The sequence below is a fragment of the Pongo abelii genome, chromosome 8 (assembly GCF_028885655.2).
Source record: "Pongo abelii isolate AG06213 chromosome 8, NHGRI_mPonAbe1-v2.0_pri, whole genome shotgun sequence".
NCBI classification, from domain to species: Eukaryota; Metazoa; Chordata; class Mammalia; order Primates; family Hominidae; genus Pongo; species Pongo abelii.
In genome coordinates, this window is record NC_071993.2 from 127,905,675 (window position 1) to 127,924,275 (window position 18,601).

General features: G+C 41.9%; 1 protein-coding gene and 1 long non-coding RNA gene across 2 annotated transcripts in view; one reads left to right on the top strand and one right to left on the bottom strand.

Annotated features, from left to right (window-relative positions):
• The window catches only part of LOC100938619 (uncharacterized), an 84,696-nt gene extending 67,229 nt beyond the window's left edge, over positions 1-17,467 (bottom strand). The window contains exon 1 of the long non-coding RNA XR_151934.3: positions 16,982-17,467. This is a non-coding gene — a long non-coding RNA (uncharacterized LOC100938619). The remainder of the gene's footprint in view (positions 1-16,981) is intronic.
• Positions 17,122-18,601, top strand: part of WDR11 (WD repeat domain 11) — a 58,423-nt gene continuing 56,943 nt past the window's right edge. The window contains exon 1 of the mRNA XM_024253701.3: positions 17,122-17,794. Within this exon, the coding sequence (XP_024109469.2) occupies positions 17,709-17,794 (86 nt within the window). The 5' untranslated portion in view covers positions 17,122-17,708. The remainder of the gene's footprint in view (positions 17,795-18,601) is intronic.

Consider the following 18,601-nt stretch of genomic DNA (forward strand, 5'->3'; position numbering starts at 1 on the left):
CAAGGGAGATATGTGGATTATTTGGGAAAGGGTAGATAGCAGAATCAAGTCTGGTTTCTATTAGACAAGAGATGGGAAATACATGGCTAGACAGGCATCCAATCATACTAACTAGCTTAAAGTCTGAATAGCCTACTTACCTATTTAGATTGCAGCTTCTACACAAATACACTTTGCAATACAATTCTTCAACTCCCATCTCCATATTCCTCACCTCATAAGAAGCAGTAGGAGCCTTCATCAGGAGAGACAGGATAGGAAAATTGCTCAGGTTGTTCTGAGAATCCTTGCTGGGTTTTCTCTTGCAGACCCTTAATGTAGTATGGTAAAGTCTTCATCTAGACAAGGGCATTTGCAACATCTTGACATCAAGTGTACTGACCAGAACCACAGTTCTCACACTCCAGGGTGCAGAATAATCTTGGGATGGGGGATCAGCTTTGTTCAAAATGCAGATCTCTGTGCCCCAATCCTAGAGATTCTGACTCACTGGGTTTGGATGAGACTCAGGAATCCGTATTGAACAAATCCGGCGTGAGATTGGGATGCAAGTTTTCTTTGGATCACACAGAGAAACAATGGCCATGAGCCATGTGTTGTATTAGGTTGGATTCCCCACAAGCATGCCCAGAGACAAGGGTCTTTCATGACAGTGATTAACTAGAAAGTGTTCCTGGAAAAACAGTTAGGAAATGGAAAGTGGGACTGGAAAGGGAAGGAAGCCAAGTCAGGCTGCAATATTAGCGAAGTCCCATGGAGGTGAACCTATGGCTTGGTTCCACAGAGAAGCTCTGGAAACAGTGGAGGACAGTGTTGTTCCAGTCAGCAGAGAAGGGAGCTGGAATAGTTATACTCCACCTCACCCTGTAAACCTCAGTCATTGGTTAAGCACCACAGGGTTCTAGCAGCTGGGAGTGGAAAGCCTTTATCAGGAGCCATCGCCAACAAAAATGGTAAAGGTGTCGGATAGGAGGTATGGGCAGGACACCTACATTGTCTGCTCCTCATATTGTAAGTATATTCAATCACTTCAAAAATTTTATATGTGAATTATATCTCAATAAAGTGTTATTCAAACGATAGATTTTAAGAGCTATACTGAAGAACTCTGTACTCGGAGCTCCACAGTGGACCATGAAACCACACAACATACAAAGGATGCAGATCGTCACACTACATGCAGGCCAGACTCAGGAATAGGATTCCGTGTTCAACACTGACTCATAGTACTTAAAATCAGCTATGAGGTCTCCTCATAGTTTAATAAAATTACATGAATATAGTCAGGCACGGTGGCTCATGCCTTTATCCCAGCACTTTGGGAGGCTGAGGAGGGCAGATCACTTGAGGTCAGGAGTTTGAGACTAGCCTGGCCAACATGGTGAAACCTGTCTCTAATAAAAATACCAAAATTAGCTGGGCATGGTGGTGTGCACTTGTAATCCCAGCTACTCGGGAGGCTGAGGTAGGAGAATCGCTTGAACCCAGGAGGCAGAGCCTGCAGTGAGCCTAGATTATGCCACTGCCTCCAGCCTAGGAGACAGAGTAAGACTCCATCTTAAAAACAAAAAAAATTACATGAATATTTGAAAAAAATGTATATATGGACAGTACCACTTAGGAACTCCCTGTTTTTCCCTGAGGTAAGAGCTTGTTGCAACAGAAGCTGAATTTCAAGGGTAACATAACAGTAGAGACAAATGCTCATATAATGAATTCAACAAAATCATGGTTGCCTACTGGAGATTAGAGATACAAAGATGCCTGAGACAGGTTTCTGTTTGCAAGGAGCTTAGAATTTCATTTATTCATCCATTTAACAAATATTTGTTGAACACCTATAATGTGCCTATCACTGACCTAGTCCCTGGAGAATATCTGTGAATACAAGAGACAGATTCTCTTATAATTGAAGTGGGGAGACACTCAGCGAAGAGGTACATGATGAAGAGATAAACTTACACTAAAGTGCCGGTAGTGATGAGTTATGGAGAGAAAATTGCAGGTGAGGGGGCTTGACTTCCAAATGATGGGAGACCTCTTTGAGCAAGTGTGTCCTTAATGTTCTCAAAGCCTATAGATAAAAGTCAACTGAGGGGATAAAAATGGCAGACAGGAGACAGGACTAACTTGCAGCTCTCAGTGAGACAGACAGAGCAGCATGTGGAGACTCACATCGTGAACTTTTGCTCCAAGAACTACCGCAGGAACATACCAGGAAAGGTGAGAGAATCCACAAATGCTTTGAGGGAGGTGGAATGCTGCTGCAGGCTCCATGGGACAGCTGAGGAACTGTGAGCGGGCTTGCTGTCTCAGCTGGGAGGCTTATAGCCCGGGGCAAGTTTTCAGCCCTGTTCACTGGCTGCCCGGAAATAAACTCGGTGCTGTTGTGGGGGCACGGTGGGAGACCAGCCTTTTCGTACTTGGCATACCAAACCCCATCTAAGCACCTGCTTCAGAGAAACACAACCTACAACAGGCATCAAAGAAAACTTCCTGGAGGAAATGTTTCTTCAGGCAAGTTCTGAAAGACTGATAGGAGAATTAGGCAGAAGAATGAGAGAAGGAGACATAGCATGTGCTAGTTAATAAAAGTCCAATTCCACTTTCATCTGGGGCTCCCTTGTTCTGTGTTGAAGGCTGTTTCTTGCTAGTGTACAGGAGAAAATGTAGTTTACTCATTCTGTTAATGGATATTGAAATGGTATCACAAGGAGGCTCGGGGGAGAGATACGTGGATAGATCTCTGTGCCTGGACTCAGACTTTGAGAATATTTGTGACTCATGAGATTTCCCCTCAAAAGGTAGCCACTGTGCAGATGTCGGTCAGCCCTCTTCCTTGGCCAGCCCAGAGCTTGCTCATGAAGCAGAGGCTGTGCGTGGGCTCCACAACATGGACTTCTCTCTTAAGATCGCCTTGGCAGTGCCACGGGACTGTACAATTTGATGGCAGCGACAACCAAACCTAAAACCCCAATATGGTGTAATAATCTGGCAGTAGCTTGATCACACCAGGTGCTTTTCACCATGGAAGCTTCGGCAGAGCTTCTCCCTTACTGGAATAGGCCCTCTTACCTGGACTTAGATGTGTTGCTTCTGCCCATGACGTTTTTGCCAGCACCATCCTCCATGACTTACTGGATACATCATGGTAGCCCACACAGCATCCCTTCTGTTCTAGAAACTTCCTTCATTGTGAAAAAAGTGTCCCTAGGAGGCACTGGGCTAAGGAGCCCCAATGTCCCATCCACAACCCTGCATTTTGCTAGATTAAATAAATTGGAGCAAGGTGTACTGTTAGGTTGAACCATATGAAAATGATGATATTCAACCATTTTCTGACCTATAAAAATGACAATTTCATAGGACTCAATCCAATAACTAGTGGGGTTTCGGTGAGGCTGTCCTAGGAGAGCAGACTACTGCATCTTGAGTCATGAGAGGTAATAAAACTGCTAGGCGGGAGTGATATTTAGAAGCATAAATACAGGAAGAAGCATATATGAGCCCCCAAATGAACAGACCATGGTAGATATGTCTCATTTTTCACACGGAGAATCCAGACATATTTTCTATGTTGTGAGAATGTCAAGCTCATGACCTAGCACAGCCAAGCAGATGCTTCTGTCTGGGACTTTGAACTCGAAGGAGTGAGGCAGTCAGAGGCGTGTGTGTGTGTGTGTGTGTGTGTGTGTGTGTGTGTGTGTGTGTGTGTTGGCTGTTGTGGATTAAAGAGTCCAGTGATGTAGGGGTGAGTCTTGCAGGAGGGAGGAGCAGGATGTTCAGGGGCGGCAAGGCCAGCAGCAGTGAGTGTCAAGGTGGGAGCAGTGGGGTCTTGAGCATATTCCCAGTGCAGTTTCGATTGGTCATGCCTCATCTCCTTTTCATTCCTGCTCAAACCTAGTTCCCATTGAGTGTACTGGTTTCTAAACCCTCTTACAATGAATATTTTTTTCTGGTTATATTAACCAGAGTAGTTTATGTTGTTTGTAACTCAAAACATTAATAAATACACTCTCTTTTGGCCGGAGGTTTTTCACTGCTTTCTAGATGATGGTATTTAATAGTTTTTTTTCTTTTCTTTTCTTTTCTTTTCTTTTCTTTTTTTTTTTTTTAAGACAGAATCTTGCTTTGTCACCCAGGCTGGAGTGCAGTGGTACAATGTTGGCTCACTGCAACCTCTGCTTCCTGGCTTCAAGCGATTCTCCTGCCTCAGCCTCCCAATTAGCTGGGATTATAGGTGTGTACCACTGTGCCCAGCTAATTTTTGTATTGTTAGTAGAGACAGGGTTTTGCCATGTTGGCCAGGCTGGCCTCGAACTTCTGACCTCAAGTGATCCACCCACTTTGGCCTCCCAAAATGCTGAGATTACAGGCGTGAGCCACCGCACCTGGCCCTAATCAGTTTCTTGACAGTAAAAGAATGCACCTGTAAAGTAAACCAAGTGAACAGTGGCAGTGAGGAGGAGGGCAGGTGTATTCCTTTTATTCACTCCTGTTTAGTTATTGTTTTTTTCATATATTTTTAAAAAAATTATTGTGATAGCAATTTCTATTTGTTGGAAAAATCACTCATTTTATTTAGACTTTCAAATTTATAATATACAAGTATGCATGGTACTTAAAAAAATTTTTTTTTCATTGCTGTAACATCTTCATATTTCTAATAATGTCCATTTATTTTATTGTTTTTTAAAAAGATTTACCAAAGGGTAATCCATTTATTGTAGCAGTTTTCAACAGAGTGATTTGATTTATTACCTATACTTTCTTTTTATACTCAACTTCTTTTGCCTTCATTATATCCCTCTACTTGGCAGGAGAAATTTATGTTTCTTTTCTAACATCCTCCTAAAATTATTAATATGGTCATTTTTTTCTCTTTTTTTTGTAGCAATAAAAGCATTTAAGTTAATTTATCTGGTTCAGTTCAACAAACATGTATAGAGTGCCTACTATGTGAGACAGTCACAGAGCCGGGGTCGGGGGGCGGGCGGTACAAGATAAATAAGACATGAACATGTGTCCCCAAGAGGTCTAAAGAAGGGAACAGGCAGATGAAAAGATACATTTAAAATGATAGAAATAGAATAGCTACCTTTAGATAAGATTAATAGTTTTTTTCTTCTATAAATTTTTGTTGTTACTAATATTTCAATGGTACTTTCTTTGTTTTTTTTTTTTTTTTTTTGAGATAGGGTCTCCCTTTGTCACACAGGCTGGAGTGCAGTGGCACGATCATAGCTCACTGCAGTCCTCGAACTCCTGAGTTGAAGTGATCCTCCCGCCTCAGCCTCCTGAGTAGCTGGGACTCTAGGTGCTTACCACCACGCCTGGCAATGTTTTTTTTTTTTTTATTTTTAGTAGAGATTAAGTCTTGCTATGTTGCCTAGGCTCGTCTCAAACTACTGAGCTCAAGCAATCCTCCCACCTCAGCCTCCCAAAGTGTTGGGATTACAGGCGTGAGCCACTGCATCCTACCCCATGATACATTTTTGAAAATTTACCAATATTTCATTCATGAATACATACTAAAGTCAGAAAAATAAAGAAAATGTATTTTTTTAAAAGAAAGAATATGACAGGATTAAAACTAATGGTATTAAGCCTCAAAATCTGGAGATTCTAGAAAGACCTCTGGGTTTTCATGGAGGAAAAGTAAGTCAAAGAAAGACAAAAGGATGTTCCAGGCAAAGGAAGCAGTATCAACAGGGACCCAGCAATGGGAGAAAAGTGGCATTGTCCTGGTTGAATGGGAGCCCCCTGAAGCCTGTCTCAACATGTGCTGACTGCACTGCCATATCCCCGCCAACTGTTGATTGGTACATGTACTACAGTTGGGCCTGCAGTGCTAGACTTAACAGATGCTCCATGAATATGTGCAAACTTGAATGAAGATGGATGGGGTAGGGGTAGAGCACCGTTTCCCAGGAGGCCATTGGGAGCCCTTGTGACTTTTAGGGATGAAAGAAAATTTTACTACACCTAGCTCTGTGTTTTAGAAGAATAGGTACTGTTCAGGGTGGACAATTTCCCCACTGTTTAGAAATTGATGTTGCATTACTACCACTTCTTTGAATCACCTACTACCTACATCATATTAAGGCACCTACTATCTCTTTTTGTAGGTTAATGGACCCGAATGCAAATTCTGTAATACCAATATAACTCTAATATGAACACATTACCATGTAAAGACTGTTCTTATGGGCTAACCGCAGCAGAGAACCAATGGATTCCTCAATCACAGACACCATAAACGTCTTTGAGAATGGCTGTTCTGTTGGCCTGTTATGCCCTGGCTCTCAGTAGTAACTCACAGTACTCAGAACCCCCAGAGGGTGCTCAGCTAGGAAAAACAAGGCTCCAAATGAGAATATTTGAAGCTCACTGTCATTTTACCATATCGGTGGCAAGTTACGGTAGGAACTAAAACACTGTATGTGTATATATATGTGTATATAATATAAGTATATATTTTTTGTATTTGTGATTTTATATATATATATCTCCACACACATACCTATGCACACACATATACAAGGGGTCTTCAAAAGTTCATGAAAAATATGCATTATGAAAAAACTATACATGGATTTCATTTTTTTGCACCAAAATAAACTTGTACTGACTTGTTATATAACATGTCTGAACAGGATTTGGTTTGTCACTAAGAAGGATAAGACATCAGTTTGAAAAGAGCCCCTGTCAGAGCAATGTGAATTCTGCTAAAATTGAAGAAAAAGCGAACATCGTATTTATGGCGAAACTGGGGTGGAAGAATGGTGAGATCATTGATGCTTTACGAAAAGTTTGCAGGAAAAATACCTCCAAAGAATCAGCAGTTTACAAATAGATAATTCATTTTAGGAAGGGATGAGGTGATGTTGAAGATGAAACCCATAGCCCCAGACCATCCACATCAATTTGCTAGGAAAACATTCACCTCGTGTGTGCCCTAATTGAGGAGGACTGATGATTCACAGCAAGAACAATACCCAGCACCACAGCCACCTCAACTGGTTCAGCTTCCACAATTCTGACTAAAAAATTAAAGTTGAGCAAACTTTCCTCTCGATGGGTGCCAAAACCATTGGACCCAGATCAGCTACAGACAAGAACAGTGCTTTCAATGGGAATTTTAAACAAGTGGGATTAAGATCCTGAAGCATGTCTGTGAAGAATTATCACAGAAGATGAAACATGGTTTTACCAGTACAATCCTGAAGACAAAGCATAACCAAAGTAATAACTCCCAAGAGGTGGAAGTAGTTCAGTCAAAGCAAAGGCAGACCGGTCAAGAACAAAGGTCATGGCAATGGTTTTTTGGAATGCTGAAGGCATTTTGCTTGCTGACTTTCTGGAGGCCCAAAGAATGATAACATCTGCTTATTTTGAGAAAGTTAGCCAAAACTTTAGTATAAAAACACGTGGGAAGGCTTCACCAGAGGGTCCTTTTCCACCGTGACAACACTCTTGCTCCTTCAAGCCTCATCGAACAACCACAGTTTTGCAAGAGTTTTGATGGAAAATCATTAGGCATCCACTTTACAGTCCTGATTTGGCTTCTCCTGACTTCTTTTCTGTTTCCTAAACTTAAAAAAATCTTTAAAGTGCACCCATTTTTCTTGGGTTAATAATTTTAAAAGATTGCATTGACATGGTTAAATTTCCCGGGCCCTTAGTTCCTTACAGATAGGCTGAATGGCTAGCATCATCACTTACCAAAGTGTCTTGAACTTGATGGAGCTTATGTTGAGAAATCGGTTTATATTTTTTATCTTTTAATTCCATTTTCCATAAGCTTTTTGAAGTCCTCTCATGTAAAATATATATATCTATGTACTTATATAAGATCTATATTAAGTACTGCATATAATATATAATCACAAAATTCTACTTACTGTGCTGCTTCTCAATAAGTGGCATTGTTATTCAGCTCACCAAGTTTTATAGGATGTCCCTTTCTACAATTATGCAAGAATTCTAGTAGATTTTCCCTTTTAAAAATGTAAGTGAAATTTAAGCCTGATTCCTACAGGGAATTAATTTTTATAACCACTACATTCTGCCATGAGGAGGGTTAATTTCTGTTTTCCTTCTCTACTTTCTATTGAAACTATCCATGCAAATGAAAAAAAAACGTGAGGAACTTGGCACAAAGCAAAGCCAGGTATGACTTATCTAATTAATTTGACTGGAAACCCCTGGGTATTACAGGTCCTCCTCAAAAGACCATCCTTCAAAGGTAGGAGCCAAATTCTCAGTAATTGGCTTGTTCTGCAACCACCCGGCTATGTTTATCTTGAGAAAGATATATGGATCTGGTCACTGTCTCCAGCCACCTGCACCCAGCCTCCCACCTGCTGAGCTATGTCATGGTATCCAGGGACCAGTGAAGGCAAGGTAAGGCTGGGAAGCCCGGGCTCCCTGCAGGCCAGAGAGTGGAGCAGGGTGAGGGGGAAAGAGGGATAATGCCTTCAGCACCTTCCAAATCTGGCTCCAGGTTTGGAAACACCTGAAACTTCAGATAAAGTTTATTTTTTAATTTATTTTGCCCTATAGTCAGACATGTTATTGCAAATATAGAACACTATATTGTCAAAGGACAGTCTGGCATTCAGGCAATGAAGGACACACTAAATGAAAGGTCAGTGTATTTAGTTCCATTAAAAATGTTAAATTTCTGTATCTCAAAAAATTCAGAAAATAAAAGACATGATAAATTAGGAAAATATTGCAAATGCTTACATCCAATTATTGAATGGAAAGAGAAGAGTAAAAATAGTACTTTATATAATGAACTCAATTTCATAAAAATAATACATAAATACATTTTAAAGGAAGACGGTCAAAAGAAGACATTCTTGCTAGTGATAATATAATTAATTTTTGTGTTTATGCGTTTCTGAGACCTGTATTTTCAACAAGTATTTATTTATTCTTAAATACAGACATTTTTAAAAGTAAAAAAATAGTTCTACTTACTTCTGAGAATTATCTTGAGGAAATAATTAAACCAACCAGAAGTATACAGATGTTTACTGTAACTTTATTATTATAAAATTGGAAGTAACTTAAATGTTAGGTCATAGTGGAAGAGCTAAATGAGTATTGTATATGCACTCTAACAAATATGATAAAATCATTCAAATGGTAATTATGATGATTACATAAAGATTATAAATATGATTATGATAGACTGTTCAAAGAAAAAATTAAGATATGTGCATATTATGTAAATATGTAAAATACATCATTTGGAGAAGAACTAGGGGGAAATGTGTAAATATAAAAATAATCACATTAGGAAATGAAGATTATGGATGCATTTTTCTCTTTTTTTAAAAAAAGTTATATTATTGTTTATGTTTCAAAAGAGTAGGATGAGATTGTCCTGAGGCACTTCCATTATAGGTTAGGATGCCATGAGCCCTTGCTCTGTCCAATGCTGGCATCCAGGCCTCTCAGTTCAGTCTGTCCACACTTGTATCAGTCCATTTGTGTTGCCACAAAGGAATACCTGAGACTGGGTAATTTAAAAAGAGGTGTATTTTGGCTCGCAGTTCTGCAGTGCCATGTACAAGCATGGCACCAATGTCTGCTTGGCTTTTGGTGAGAGCCTCAGGAAGCTTACAATCACGGCAGAAGGTGAAGGAGAGCAGCGTGTCACATGGCAAGAGGGGGAGTAAGAGACAAAAGGGAGGAGGTGGCAGGATTTTTAAACAAGCAGCTCTCCCCTGAACTAATAGAAGAACTCATGACCACTAGGAGAGCACCAAGCTGTTCACAAAGGATCCACCCCCATGATTCAAACACTTTCCACCTGGCCTCTCCCCAACACTGAGGATCACGTTTCAACAAGAGATTTGGAGACAAACACCCAAACCACATCAACACTCAAGGCTGTTACAGAGAAGACTCTGATTTACAACTTAATGTTATCCTGAGTAGAAGCACAAGTATGATACTGAGAGATCCAAAGAAACAGTGGTAAACTGGCATTTATTTTTAATTGCAACAACTGGAGGATTCTGAGAAAGACCAGCTAAAATTATGAAATCCTTAAACTTGTTAAAGCATCGCACAAACTATTTCCACCAAGGCTCAGCTCATTAAGAATGAGAAATCAATAGAATTATTTTTTCCTCCAGAAATCATGATCACACACCAGATACAACCTTGTTAGTTTAATGTAATGTATGAAATGCTCTTCCATGAGCACAATGTTCAGACATTGTGTATTTGAACTAACAAAATTCTGATGAAGAAATCAAATAAGAAAGTCCTGTAGCTCATTTTTTCTTTAAAAACAGTCAATCACTGGAAAAACACACATTGACAGAATCTGTGTAGTCCCAGGGATGAGACATGCTGGGATCCACTCATGGCTGAGGGAGCGGCGCTCAGGCCTTATACAGAGAGCAGGACAGAGGTTTAGCAAAATGACCTGGAGTTCAGGGCTGGGCTCTGTCCTCATGACCACAGTAAAAGCACTGACTGAGCACCTGCCCCCTGCCTCTGTTACATACATGACCTCATTTAATCATCACAACTTTCCCAGGTGGGTTACTATTAGCTCCATTGTTCAGGTGAGGAAACTGAGGCTCAGCAAGGCAAGGTTGCTTTTCTAAGAGCACACAGCAAGTGATGGACCCCTGGGTCTGGCGCCCAAACCACCTAGCTCCTCACCTGGTGTTTCTCCCTCTACATTATATTAAATACAATGTATCAATTAGTGACTTAATCTTGGTACCTTACCTTTATGATTTCATTCAATGATTATGAAGTACCATTATGTATTATTTTTATCCTCTAAACTTCCCTAAAGTTACAGAGCTAGGAGGTGGCAGGGACAGGGTAGGACTCCTGTCTATCTATCTGCCTAAAACTGCAAAGCCCTCACTGTTTCCAGCAATACCCAGCTGCCTCTCCTTGTGCCAAGGGTGTTAGAAGAGCATATCCCCCACACAGCCTGCTCAGGATAAATGCATTTCATCACGACTGCTCTTCTCAGAAACATGCTTCAGTCTAATAAACCTTAATCACCATGTCATAAAGTGCAGTGACTAATCCATTGTACTGTGATTATCACCCATAATATGTAGAGACATAAAAAGAGATTAATAACGAGGGTAGTCAAATAATACATAGGACTGACGATTATCCACAAAGAAGTAAGGAGTGAGTGGAACGTGTTCAAGGAGAAAAGATAAGTCGATGCCGGATCTGAGCTGTCAGTTTAGTGCTCTCCCTGCTCAGCCGGTCACCCACTGTGCTGGTGACTTTGTCTTCCATGTTACCGGGTGATGTTTCTTTAAAATGTCTTGCTGTGCAAACTATGCACTCCTGGTCCCTATTCAACCCCCATGAGAACTTCACAAACACTCCTAAATCTCACACGAAGCAGCTCTATATCCTGGACAGAGCCCTGGCTTGGAAGTGAGAAAACCTGGTCAAGGTTCGTTTCTGTCCTCAGCTAGCTATGTGATCGTAAGTCACTTAATCTTTCTAAGGCTGAGTTCCTTCATTTAGAAAATGGGATTGGTGATACCCAAAATAAGGTTGACAAAATAAGGTTCGCTGGAAATTCAAATGCTTTTGGTTAAATAATACAGGATTAGCTGATTTAAAGTACCAATGTTCTAAGGCAAATACTCTAACAAACGCAGTAAAGGTCTTGGCACATTTTGATGCTAAAGTTGGTGGGAGGTGGCGCAGCCAAGCACCAGGAAAGGGTTCTGAGTTGAGACCAGGACTGAAAAGGGAGGCTCAGTGCAGGTCAAACCAGGAGGAGACTGGAGGCGACATCATACTGAAAGGTACACAAGTTGTAGCCCTTCTCCTTTAAAACCTAACTCCTGCAGTCACCAGAGGCAAGCCCTGAGCAGCATCTGCCTAAGTAAGCTTCTGTGACTTGCAGAGTGGCCGTCCCGGCCCACAGCTCTTGGAGAGCACTGGGTGGGGCACGCCTGGCAGCTCAAACAGCCGAGTCTTTCACAGAGTGTGAAGACAGCCTGATCCTTTAAAAAGAGTGGAGTTAACCCCTCCTCTAGGTCAATCTCAGCAGTAATTTTCCAAATGCTGCCTGATGCGTTCACTGTTATGACTCCTTAAAGCCCTTGTTTTAGTTCTAGAGCTACTCTAAAACTATTTACCACTGGTTTTTTGAATCTCTGTGTGTCATACTTGCATTTCTACTTAGAGTAAGACCAGCCTGTAAATCAAAGTCTGCCCTCAGGCACGGTGGCTCACACCTGTAATCCCAGCACTTTGGGAGGCCGAGGCGGGCAGATCACGAGGTCAGGAGATCGAGACCATCCTAACTAACATGGTGAAACCCCGTCTCTACTAAAAATACAAAAAATTAGCTGGGCGTGGTGGCAGGCGCCTGTAGTCCCAGCTACTCGGGAGGCTGAGGCAGGAGAATGGTGTGAACCCGAGAGGCGGAGCTTGCAGTGTGCCGAGTTCGCGCCACCACACTCCAGCCTGGGCGACAGAGCGAGACTCCGTCTCAGAAAAAACAGAAAAACGAAGTCGCCCTAAAACAGCCGTGAGTGTGGACAGACTGAATTGAGAGGCCTGGGTACCAGCAACAGCCAAAGCGGGGGTTCATAGAGCCCTCACCTATACTGAAAGTGCCTCAGGACAATCTCATCCTACTCTTTGGAAACATAAAGAAGAATACAGCAACTTTTTAAAAAAGAGAAAACGGGCTGCAGTTGTGGTGTCCTGGTGACTCACGCAGCAAATTCAACTCTATCTTTACCCAAATCCTTATTATTTCTTCTCCTGCAAGCTGCTCCTTAAAGAGAAAATATAAATATCTGTCTTCAAATTCAAGATGGTATAGCTTAGATGGGTTAGTGTTGTTATTGAAAATAGGAGGCCTCAGCCGGGCAGAGTGGCTCACACCTGTAATTCTAGCACTTTGAGAGGCCGAGGCGGGCTGATCACTTGACGCCAGGAGATTAAGACCGGCCTGGCCAACATGGTGAAACCTGTCTCTACCAAAAATACAAAAAAATAGGCTTCGTGGCTCATGCCTGTAATCCCAGCTACTCAGGAGACTGAGACACGAGAATCACTTGAACCCAGGAGGCAGAGGTTGTAGTGAGCCAAGACCATGCCAATGCACTCCAGCCTGGGTGACAGAGTGAGACCCTGTTTCAAAAAAGAAAGAAAGAAAACAGGAGGCTAGATTCATGCTCCAGCACTGTCAGCAAATAATAAGGTACGTAGGAAGCTAGGTGCTGTTTTGAGCTCTTTTAATATGTTATCTAATTTAGTGTTTTTCATCATCCAGGAATAGTTACTCTCCTCCCCACAAATAACAGAAGGAGAAAAGGAGGCTTAATGAGGTCAAGTAATCTGCCCAAAGTCCCAACAAACGCTCTCCTGTTACTAATGCTAACCTTCCATGACTCTCCAGGGCCAGAAGAAAATCCAGTGTGAGGGGTTAAAAAGTGAAACAGGCTTAGCTCACATAGAAAGTCCTTAGCTCATCTCCTAGCACATGGTTAAATGCTCAACAAATGATATCTGGCATTAGCAATAGAAGGGCATTGGAAAGCCTTTAAAGAAACACACAGAATGCATGGATTTTATGGACTTGTGCACACAGAAGCCCATGGTGCTAGAAGATGCTAGAAGATACCGTGTAGGACTGTCACCAGTGTGCCTAAAGTTGCTCATTATCTTGCCATTTCACATAAAACAGAAATGCAAATAAAAGCTACACAAATAATGAAACATATAAAAAAGAAGATTTTCCCTTTGACTCATCCAATTTTTCCTGGGAGTAATGCACCTTGTGCTGAGATACACAATTCTCATTGTCAGAGTTGTTTTCCCTTTGCTTTCCACAATCAGACCACAATCAGACCACATCCAGGCCAGTGCTTGGTTTTGGAAATAAGACCTTGACCACAGCCCTTTGCCTCATTGGGAATGTGTTACTCAGCTAAGTGGCTCAAAGTCCATGCTGCCACCTACAGAATGTGAGAACATTTTGGCAAATTATGTATCTGACAAGAGACTCAAAGAGGCACTGTGGCTCCTGCCTGTAATCCCAGCTACTCAGGATGCTGAGGCAGAAGGATCCTTTGAGCCCAGGAGTGTGAGGCTACAGTGAGCTATGATCACACCACTACACTCCAGCCTGGGTGACAGTGAGAACTTGTCTTAAAAAAAAAGAAAAAAAAAAGAGACTGTTTCTAGAATATATGAAGAACTCTCATAACTCAATAGTGAAAAGACAGATACCTCAATATAAAAATAAGCAAAGGATCTGAATATTTACTCAAAGAAGATATAAATGGCCAATAAGCACTTGAAAAGATGCTCAGCATCATTAGCCATCAGAAGAATGCATATCAAAACTACAACGAGAACTACTTCACACCCACTAGGATGGCTATTATAAAGAAGACAGATAATAATGAGTGTTGGCCAGGATTTGGAGAGACTGGAATACTTAACACACTGCTAACAGAAATGCAATATGGTGCAGTCTCTGGAAAACAGTCTGGCAGTTTCCTGAAAAAGTTAAATATAGAGTTTTTGTATGAGCCAGCAATTGTACTACTAGGTATATACCCAAAAGAATTGAAACATATATTCACACAAAAAATATGTACAGGAAAGTCCATAGCAACATATTTGAAATAGTTAGAAAGCAGAAACAAACCAAATGCCTATCAGCTGATGACTGAATAAATAAAAGATGGTATATCCATATAATGAAATATTACTCAGCAGTGAAAAGGAATAAAGTACTGATAGACGATACAACATGGACAAATCTTGAAAATGCTATGGTAAGCGAAATAAGCCAGGCATAAAATACTACATGCTTTATGGTTCCCTTCATATGAACTGTCCAGAACAGGCAAATGTATATGGACAGAAAGTAGATGAGCAGTTGCTAGAGTTGAGGGATGGCAAGTGGGGGAAATGGTGAGCAACTGCTAATGGGTACAGGGTTTCTTTTAGAAGTGATAAAATGTCCTGAAATTGATTATGGTGATGGTTGCTAAACTCTGTGAATATACCAAAACACAGCAAATTATACATATTAGATGGATGAATTGTATGGTACGTGAATTATGTCTTAGTAAAGCTGTTGTTTTTTCAAATCTCACGCTTCCCAGGCAGCTGGAGTTTCTTCTAACTGGGCTGTGGAGTATATGACATGGAAGGCAATGTGGTTAAAGGCATGCATTTCAGAATCAGACTCCCCTGGGTTCCAATGCTGGCTCTGCCTTTTATTGTCTGTATAAACTTGGGCGACTCTGTGAACTTGTGAAAATATTTGTGATAATATAGTCTTTGTGACTTCGTGCAGATGAAATGAGATGATGCAGGTAAAGGGTTTATCACAGTATTCACTTTGCAAGTGCTTAAAAGGAAGCTACTGACTTCATCACTTACGTGAACTTGGAAAGTTTACTTATGAAGTAAGTCATTTATTCTGTTACATATTATTTCTGTCTTCTTCCATTTCTTGTGTTTCCACCACCAAATCAAAATAGGAATCAGAAGTTCGCATGCATTTATCTCTACTGACTTCAAAAGAAAAGGGTAAAAAAGTTGTCCTAGTTTAGGGATGCAAATGATTTAGCAGTGGCAGGATGCCCTGAGTGCGTGCGCATTACCAGGCTTTGGAGTTTATGTCATCAGGCATGGGGCGAAATGCTAGCTTTTGAGGCATAAAAGAGGAGCATAAGTTCTGTCCTATTAAAGAGATCAATTGTCCAGTGTGTCCAATATTCTGTCTTCCACTCTGGCCAAGACAGATGCTTCAGAGAAGGCCATAAAATCCATTAACATACTTAATTACACACTCTTGTATCATGGGAGATACATTATTGTCCCAAACCCAGCCTGTCCTTGCCCTAAATATCCAACATCCATTATCTTCAAGGTAGCTTACAGATTTAAACTAATTAATCTCTCTTTCTCCCAGAGGCTTTTTCTTACCGGGGGATGGGAGGGCTGGTTACCTGCTGCCTGCCCCCATCTGTGAGCTACTGCGCTGATGCCTGATTGTCACCTTGTGCCTGTTTGACCTTATGCTTAGTGGGCGCTTGGAACTCCTGCACCATCAATCATTTGTTGAAGACCAACTGTATGCCAGGAAAGGTGCCAGACATTGGGGCAAAAGGAAGACTAGGATTTTGTTCCTTTATGAGAGGAACTCTAAGTCTACTAGGGTATATATAATTTTTCCTATATTATGATTACTTAAAAATGTGTTGGCCTCCCCTTTGAGACAGATATATCTGAAGATAATAATAATGTAAGGTATAACTATTGAAATTGCTCAGAACAGCAAAGTGACTTCTCAGAGGTCACTGTGCAACACTTCCATTTTCATTTATTGGCCAGAAATGTAGTCTCATGGCTGGGTCTAGTTGTAAAGGGAGTTGGGGGAATGTACTCATTTAATGGAGGGACAAGGTGCCTAGATATAAACTGAAGTTCTATCCCTAAGAAAAAAAGGAGAGAATGAATTTGGGGAGCCAATTAGCAATCCTCTCACAGGAGGCATCAAAGATTTTTAATAAGAGAGTGATAAATTTAGATCTGTGGTTTTGGGCACATCTGGTGGCCCCCAAAGCATCAGTAGGTTAGGGTGTGGGGTAAGGAAAGGCAAGCCAACAAGGGAAAGGGAGGGAAGCCGCAGCAAAACATGATCAACTAAAAGCCAAAACATGATCATTGGTTTGAACAACTAAGAGGATATGAGGTGACCTTTGAGAAAGCTGTTTTACAAGAATGGTAAGCTAGACACAAAAACCTGTGATGAAAAATCACCAATATGTTGTCCCTTTTGTTGATCAAGGAGCTAACAATGTATTGGGGAGAGAAACAAACATCTGCAAATATCATTGCTGAAAAGAAATCATTGCATTAAGTGCTATAGTTAAAGTGTATAAACCCAACACTGAACACAAAGGAGGGAAGGATTGGGCCTGACCTGGAGAGGAGCAGAGGAGAAAGTGCGAAATGAAAGGTACCCCAACAACAAACAAAGGGTCACCCTTGGCCCCAGACATAGTGCTTCTTCCTCAAGCGCGAAGGGAGTATTGCCAACACTAGATATGCAGTGTTATCTGTATTTGGAAATTGTTTATATTCGGGCCATTCACTTCATTCAGTCTGGCAATTTCATTCATATTAATCTCATTCATTTCTTAATTAATCTCATTCATTATTCTCTGTAAACTCCACGAGAGCGGAGACTGTGTCTTCTTCATCGGTAGATTCCCCATGCCTACTGGCACTAGTAGTTGCTCTAAATTCACTTATCAAAGGCAGAAAGAATAACTGGGACTCTTCTCTCTTGCTTTTCACGATTTCCAGCAGTGCGCAAAGGCCTACAGTTCCGACCTGAAAAAAACAGACTTGACTGGAGGCAGCGCCTCTTCTTCCAAATACAGCCCCAGCTGACGCGGATTAGCACAACCGCCTAAGCGGTGGCACTCTGGAGGGTGCGGAACCTGGGATCCTAGGAAACTGAAGGCAACGGAACCTGGGGGAGATGGAATCCGGGAGCGGTGGAACCCGGAGCCTGTAGAACTTGAACCCAGCGGAACCTGACAGCGGCGCCCAGGGGGCCACCCGGACTCTGTTTGGAACGGAAGCACAGTGTCCGCCGCTTCCTGGTTGCGGGTCAGCGCCGAGGGCCTGGGCTGGCCGCCGGGATGTTGCCCTACACAGTGAACTTCAAGGTGTCGGCGCGCACCCTCACGGGGGCCCTCAACGCCCACAACAAGGCGGCGGTGGACTGGTGAGGGCGCCGGGCTTCCAGGTCGCCAGGATTGGCCAGGAATGTGTGAGGGGAAGGGGGAAGAACAAGAGGTTTCACCCCCTTGTTAGTTTGGCCTCGCCAAGGCAGGGAGCCGCCCTCACGGAATGAGATTGCTTTCAGTTCGTGGATTTTTGTTGTTACAAAAGTGATAATAGCCCCGTGTGAGAAATTCCCCCATGCAAATACATTTCCCCTCTTTCTCGCGTATTTCTCTGCTGTCTTGTCTGCACCTCGCCCTTTTGCCGTTCCATTCCCCTCTCTTTACCTCTCCTCCAGCTTCCAGGCTTCTCTCTCTCCACCATTAATTCCCTGTGCACCTTCTCTTTCCCATCCTGTCTTTTCTTTTTCGTTGTCTTGTATTCCTGTTGTCCTTCAACAATGTGCCAGACCCTGTGTTAGGCGCCTGTTCTCTCACCCGTCCTTTTCACCTTCTCTTTTCGGGCTCCTCCTGTGCAGAACATTCCTGTCTTCAACAGGTCGTCTTTATTACCCTATCCTTTCACTATAAATTACCACTGCAGCTCTGAAAACTACTCATTAGACAAATGTAAAGCAAAATTCTGTGGCTGTGGGATGTTGTTAGGAGAACTGAAACGTCTTGTGCAGTGTTTGTTATTTTATTTAGTTGGAAGGACTGGGATTAGTCGCAGTATCCCCAGGCACATTGTGGATACTAAGGATTAGAAATCGGATAAGCGAAACAAAAACAATCAGAGGGCAGAAGTTCCTTTTTATGTCCTCGGGTCTCTATTTTCATATCTTTTAGAACTTTTTTTATCCGAATGA